Genomic DNA, 6,807 nt, shown 5'->3' with positions numbered 1-6,807 from the left:
ACAGCCGGGAGAGCTCCAGAGAGTGTCAGGAAGCTGGGGACCTGTGACTGTCAGGGAGAGATGGAGAACCCCCAGCGGGCCTGAGGAACCCAGCCTCTGCTTCCTGTGGCTGCTGCCTGCACTGCTCAGCGAGGTGGGGGGATCCCCGGCCACCGGTAAGTGGGGATACAGTGGGTGGCCTCAGGGCTCTGGGCTGAGAGGCCCTTTCTGCCAGACTTGCTGTGTGACCTGGGGAAAGTGGTATTCCCTCTCTGGGCCTTGGTCATCTTCTCTAGAGCGAGATGAGCTCTAAACTCCATCCTGGTTCTGACTGTCCCTGTGCCCAAATCTACACCTCTGTATTGGGGTGAGCCATCTCCTTGGAAGCTTCTCTGGCTGTCCTTGTAGCCCTCTACTCTGGCTGGAGCCTGAGGAGTGGGGACCAGAGACTAGGAGCCAGAAGGGGACAGGATCACATCCATCCTCACGCCTCCACATGCACCCACATGGCGCCACAACTGGCAGCTCTTCTATTGGCTGGCAGGAGGAAGGCCAGGATAGGGTTTGAGAGCTGGGATGTGTATATCACTAGGATGGGGGATGAATAGGTTGGGGGCACAGTTCTGTCCCAGGGAGAAGGGGGCTGGAGTCCTATCCCAAATATATTGGGGTAAGGGGCCCTTTCTGTTTTCATTTCCTATCCATGATTGAGGGAAGGAAAATTGGATTCCATTAGAGTTGGAAGGAATGCAGTCAGACTTGCATTAGAACTTTCCAACAGGAAGACCTACAGGAGGGGTGGTCATAGGCTGGCTGTGCGCATGTGGGTATGTGCAAGCTGGTGTGTCTGGGTATATCAGCGAGCATATGTTTCTGTGAGCATGCCTGTGGGCAGATAGCTTTGTATGCACACTGGTACCACATATGTGTGTCCTTATGTACGTGTACCTGTGCATCTGCGTGTGCTACGCTGACACATGCATGGCTCTGTGTTTGTGCACGTGAGCTGCCTGTCCTGGGGGAGGCCAGATGATGTATGGCTCTGCTGGCTGCTTGCTGAGCCTGCATTGATTTATCTGGGCCGATCCATCAGGGTTTAATAAAACTAAAAGACAAGCATCCATCAGTGGGTGGGGGGGTGGACAGGAGGAGGTTGGCAATGAGTTCCTGAGCCCTAGAGACCTGCTCTCCTACCCACTGTCCCCATGGGGAAAGCTTCCTTGGCCCCCCCACAGCCCTGTGGAAGCCTGTGGCCCACAATCTCAGCCCAGTCACCAGCCCCTGACCCTGTGGGTGCCTGGCAGGGCTTCCCGGCCTGAGCTAGGTGCAACTAGTAAAGTATCAGGCTGGTATAAATACCAGGACAGTGCACAAGGTGTTAGACTATTGAAATACTTCCATGTGTCTTGATAAATAGCCTCTGCTTTAAGCCCCCATCACTATTCCAACTTCTCTGGCCTTTTAAGACCTTCTAGACCTCTCCTCAATCCAGCAAGTGTCCACTGGCGCAGCCGGATGCTGCCTGGACACTATTTCAGTGCAGTAGGCAGTTTTCTGCATTGCCTGAAAGCTGGTATCCGTGCCATACCGGTGGTTAAATATTTTGAATATCACCTCTGCTCAAATCCTAGCCCAGGGCCTGTGGTTGGGCCTCTGAGAGAGACCGTTGCCTGGCCAGACCTCCTGCCACCCCAATACCAGTGCCTGGGCCCCACGGGCGGGCCACGAGTTGCCCACGTGTGGAGTTGTGCTGTGTGAACTCAGAAATCCGCCTTCCCGGTGTCTGTGGTTTTCAGGTGCTGTGGCTGTAGCCGACCTCTTTGGACCAGGATGTGGGTATCCTGGGCTCCTGGCCTGTGGCTGCTCGGTCTTTGGGCTACCTTCAGCCATGGGGCAAATACAGGTGAGATGACACAGGAGAGTCAGAGTATCACAGGCCTGCAACTGGTTTCCTGGGGTGCTGGGGTTCTTGCACATATGTGACCATGTATGTGTGGTCATGTGGGCAATTATAGCAGAGTCTGGGCTCAGGGTGGTCTGAAGTGTTGGTGCCCTCGAGCCTACGTGCGGTGAGCTGGAGAGTGTGTGCACGTGTGTCTTTGTATGTTTATGTCTCTGAGCATCTCTGTGTTTGTCTCTTAGACTGGCGCTGTGCATTCGTATGTATTCCTGTGCCTCTGTGTGTAACAGGACAATCCCCCACCCCAATACGTAAGCCAATCCTGTGGACACATTGCTGGTAGGACCAGTGGGGTGGGGAGGAATAGGCGGTGAACTCTCCCTGCACAAGGACGCCGCCTCCCCAGAGAACCCCAAGTCCCGCTGATCCTTTTCATGGTGGAGACTCCATCCCTCTAGCTCACGTGCTTCTTCTCCTCCACGGCTGGCCCCGAATTTCTAATAAAAGGCCCGCCCCGAGGCCCAGACTCTGGATGAGACAGAGGGTGCAGCTTTCCAGGGCCCAAAGCCAGGGGAAGTTGACCGGGCAACTTGCCTGGCCTTGCTGGGTGCCCTCTGGGCTTAGTAGCTCAGCTGCCTAGCCAAGCAGGAACAGAACTCCTAGGACCCAAATCCAGCTAGGAAAAGCAAAAAAACCAAGAAGCTGAGGTGAAAGGGATTGTGGACCCGGGTGAGTGCGGCTGCCTGCCCCTTGTATGTGCACACATGTGCTTCTGCTTGTGTGTGCGTGAGCTTTGCTCCCTCTCCCTCACTGGGTCCCCTGGGGGGATGGGGCAGAGAATTTCAACATCTGTAAGGAATCTGGGCCCATTGCCAAGGGGTGAGTCACCCATTGCTGCTGTGATGCTGAAGACAGTGATGGTCTTTCTGACCAGACCTGGGGGAGGGAGAGTCCGGTGGGGTCACTGGGACCGGGCCCCTGGGCCCCAGGATTTCTTCTTCCAGCCAGTCTAGCCAGGGAGTGCAAGGCCAGCTTCTAGGAGCTGTCTGCACTGTCTTCTCCCACCTATCCCTCTGCATTGATGAGAAGGCCTTTTTGATTCTGGCCTCTTTCCTGTTGTAGCACCTCCCCCAAAACTTCTGCTCAGTCAACCCCAGGGAGAGGGAGGCCATGGCTGCCCACCTGCTCTTTCAGGGCTTTGGAAACCTGAATTATGCTATCTCCTTCTCTGGGAGCCCTTACCCATTAATATGCCCTTCCTGGAGCTCCAAGGCCCTGGTGGTACCCTTAAGCTTGTGGTGCCCTCAGACCCTCAGTCTCTTCTCACTGTTTCACAAGGTGGTTATTCAGGTAAATATTCATTCTGTTGGCTCATACTTGTGTCTGGCCTGCTTGTCTGATTTGGACGTAGGAAGTTCCCATTGCTGAGAGCACATGTGCCAGCTGCACATGTCATCCCTTGTGGCATGGGCACCTACAACTCCCACAGGTACAGACATGTACATATAATTGCACATAACACACAGTGTGCATGATTCTGACGTTTCCTTACCTCTGAAGAGCTCCTCTGTCCCCTACCTGGGTGTGCATCATGGAGGGGCACATGTATAAACACACAGCCCCCCACTCCATCTGTGCTCGAGAGCCACCTAGAGTTTCGTGTATTCCCTCCCTTGCCGGCCTAGCTCCTGACTTGGGAGTGTTGGGAGATTTGGGTTCCTGGAGTTCTGGGCCTGCTCTGTTGTTGGCTCACTTAGTGAGCTTGGCCTGGGTCTCAGTCTCTGGGCCTCAGTCTTCCCAACCGTTTGCTGGGTTGCTGGGCCTCCAGGCTCCCTGGGGAGCCAGGGTCAGAAGGCAGGTGGTGAAGGCAGGATCTAGCTGATGGTCCAGAGTGAGGACTATAAACTTGCTCCCTCCCAGGTTCCCCAAGCGTCCAGCCATGCAGCAACCTTGGCCTGAGCGCACCTAATGCCCCCCTGCCCCTTCTCTTCCAGGTGCACATTGCCCACCTTCACAGCAGGAAGGACTCAAATTGGAACACAGTAGTAGCCTGCCAGCCAATGTGACTGGTGAGCGCCCATCCATCTCATCCCGCCGTCCCCACGACCTTCCTCTGGGAGTGATCTGTACCCCGCTCCGCCTGCTCAGCTGAGCTCTTCACCTGATGTCTCCCCCAAAGGCTTCAACCTCATCCGCCGACTCAGCCTCATGAAGATGTCTGCCATCAAGAAGATCCGCAACCCCAAGGGGCCTCTCATCCTGCGCCTGGGGGCGGCCTCCGTGACCCAGCCTACGCGGTAAAGGCACCCATGTGACCACTGAGAATCAACACTGACCTCAGCCACACTCCTCAGCAACTCTGGATGTGGGGCTTAAACCCAGGGGCCTCTCTGTGGGTCATTTCATCCCACCCCCGCCAGGAGTCAACCTGGTCTTCACCCCTGGGCTTGCGGGGTGTGCTGAGAGGCGGTACCTGGCAGACCTACCTTCTGTCTTTCCCCTGTCTCTGGCCAGCAGTGGGTGGGAACATGTCTGCATCCTATGGGCACTGTGAGAACACAGGACGTGGGCGGGAACCTGGCAAGAGTCATGTGTGTGTGTGTGTGTGCGCGCGTACACATGCATGTGAGTGTGTGCACCGTGTGTGAAGTCCAAACTCCCACAAGCCCCTGGGTGGTCTGGCCCCTGCTTGCCTCTTCAACCTCAGCTCTTAAAAGGCTCTTTTTTATCTCTTGCTGCTCTAGTCATGCTGAACCCTTTCTATCTTTTTTTCAGCATCTCTCCTTCCACCCTAGGCTCAGTTATTCACCCAGAGTATTCTGGGTTCATTGGAAGTACTTATTCAAATTGCAATGCAATAGCGAAATAGTCATTCTGGGGATTCTTTGCTCATGGCTTCCCTGCCCCCATCAGACTTGAAGGCTCCATGAAGGCAAGCACTGCCTCTGTATTTTCACAACTGTGTACTTTTTTTGAGACCAAGTCTTGCTCTGTTGCCCAGGCTGGAGTGCAGTGGCATGATCTTGGCTCACCATAACCTCCACCTCCTGGGTTCAAGCGATTCTCCTGCCTCAGCCTCCCAAGTAACTGGGATTACAGGAGCCTGCCACTACACCTGCCTAATTTTTGTATTTTTAGTAGAGATGGGGTTTCACCATGTTGCCCAGGCTGGTCTCCAACTCCTGGCCTCAAGTGATCCGCCCGCCTCGGCCTCCCACAGTGCTGGGATTACAGGTGTGAGCCACCGTGCCCGGCCTTCACCACTGTTATTCCCAGCAGCCAGACCCACACCTAGCTCACGGAAGGCACTCAGTAAAGGTGTGGAGAGTGAATGAATATATATGATGGAAGGTGTGTGCCTGTGGATGTCTTGGGTAGGCTCAGCAGTCCTGAGGGCCCACGGTGGGCAGCAGTTGGGTCCTCACTGGAGCCTCGGGGCACCCTCCCTGCTCCATCTCCAGACGAGTATTCCCTCGGGGCCTCCCGGAGGAGTTTGCCCTGGTGCTGACACTACTGCTGAAGAAACACACCCACCAGAAGACGTGGTATCTGTTTCAAGTGACCGATGCAGATGGGTATCCACAGGTGAACTTCCCCCGTGCCCTGATTACTTCTTAGGGCATTGGGTAGTACCAGGCCAGCCCAACTTTCATCCCGGCTTGTGATTTCTGGAATCTCCCTGCTTCATCCTGTGCCTACCCTCAAACCTGCCCCCAGCCCACCAATACCTGCCTCATTCTTTCAGGATGTATAGCTCCTTGACCCCAGCCAGCTTTCTTCTCTTCCTGGGCCTCAGTTTCCCCTCCTGTGAAATGAGTTCGAGGTCCCTGAATGTGCCTGTGCTGACTCTGGAGCTCTGAATCTCTGTCCTTTCCCCTTCCAAATTCTACCCAGATTTCCCTGGAAGTCAACAACCAAGAGCGGAGCCTGGAGCTCAGGGCCCAGGGCCAGGATGGCGACTTTGTGTCCTGCATCTTCCCAGTGCCCCAGCTCTTCGACCTGCGTTGGCACAAGCTGATGCTGAGTGTGGCTGGACGTGTGGCCTCTGTGCACGTGGACTGCAGCTCAGCCTCCTCCCAGCCTCTGGGGCCCCGGCGACCCCTGAGGCCTGTGGGCCATGTATTTCTAGGCTTGGACGCTGAGCAGGGCAAGCCTGTCTCGGTAAGTGCTAGGTCAGGCCCTGACCTCTGTTCCTGCCTTCTGGGAACCTGAGTGAGCTTCCTGGAATCTGTATCGGAGCAAGTCCTTCTGCTTAGAATCTTCCCCTGCTTTCCTGTTGCCCTCCAAATGCAGCGTAAACATATTCACCCGGCATTCAAGGTCCTTCATGATCTGGTCCTTATAAGTGTCTGCAGCATTGTCTTCCTTTACCTCTCTCCATGCAGCTCTGCTCTGATCAATTCCATCCTAGCCAACCAGCTCACCGAGTACTTTCACACTGCCGTGCCTTTGCCTACACTGTTACCTCCACCTGGAATGCCTTTCCTTGCATACTCATCTGCTGAGTAGCTACCAGCCCTTCAAAGCCCAGCATGAATGGAACCTCCTCCTCTTTTGTTCCTCTGGGCCTCCTCTCCCTCGCTCCTGTGCGCGCAGTTTTGTTCTGCCTTTGGTGACAGCTCTATTTTTGATGTCTCCCAGGCCAGCCTGGAAACACCCTGAGGTCACATCCTGGGGCGGAGACATCTCTGTGCCTCCTGGTGGGCCAGGACACAGAGCTATTTGATAAAATGAAGTGAAATTGATGTACGTGTCCCCTGCAGTTTGACCTTCAGCAGGTGCACATCTACTGTGACCCGGAGCTCGTGCTGGAGGAGGGCTGCTGTGAGATTTTACCGGCAGGGGTGAGTGGCCCGGCCCTTGGACTGCCCAGGGACACACTGTGCTGGAGATGAGGGTCTGGAAGGTGATGCCTGGAGGTCTTAGGA

General features: G+C 55.3%; 1 protein-coding gene across 1 annotated transcript in view; it reads left to right on the top strand.

The window, feature by feature from the left end:
- COL16A1 (collagen, type XVI, alpha 1) overlaps window positions 1-6,807 on the top strand; it is a 51,561-nt gene continuing 44,754 nt past the window's right edge. Inside the window, exons 1-7 of the mRNA XM_011974022.1 lie at window positions 1-155; window positions 1,776-1,882; window positions 3,874-3,948; window positions 4,059-4,176; window positions 5,341-5,464; window positions 5,774-6,040; window positions 6,643-6,723. Of these exons, the coding sequence (XP_011829412.1) occupies window positions 1,810-1,882; window positions 3,874-3,948; window positions 4,059-4,176; window positions 5,341-5,464; window positions 5,774-6,040; window positions 6,643-6,723 (738 nt within the window). The 5' untranslated portion in view covers window positions 1-155; window positions 1,776-1,809. The remainder of the gene's footprint in view (window positions 156-1,775; window positions 1,883-3,873; window positions 3,949-4,058; window positions 4,177-5,340; window positions 5,465-5,773; window positions 6,041-6,642; window positions 6,724-6,807) is intronic.

The sequence above is a fragment of the Mandrillus leucophaeus genome, unplaced genomic scaffold (genome assembly GCF_000951045.1).
Source record: "Mandrillus leucophaeus isolate KB7577 unplaced genomic scaffold, Mleu.le_1.0 Scaffold141, whole genome shotgun sequence".
NCBI lineage: Eukaryota > Metazoa > Chordata > Mammalia > Primates > Cercopithecidae > Mandrillus > Mandrillus leucophaeus.
The sequence above is the reverse complement of the archived record's forward strand: the minus strand, read 5'-3'. Positions and strand labels throughout refer to the sequence as shown.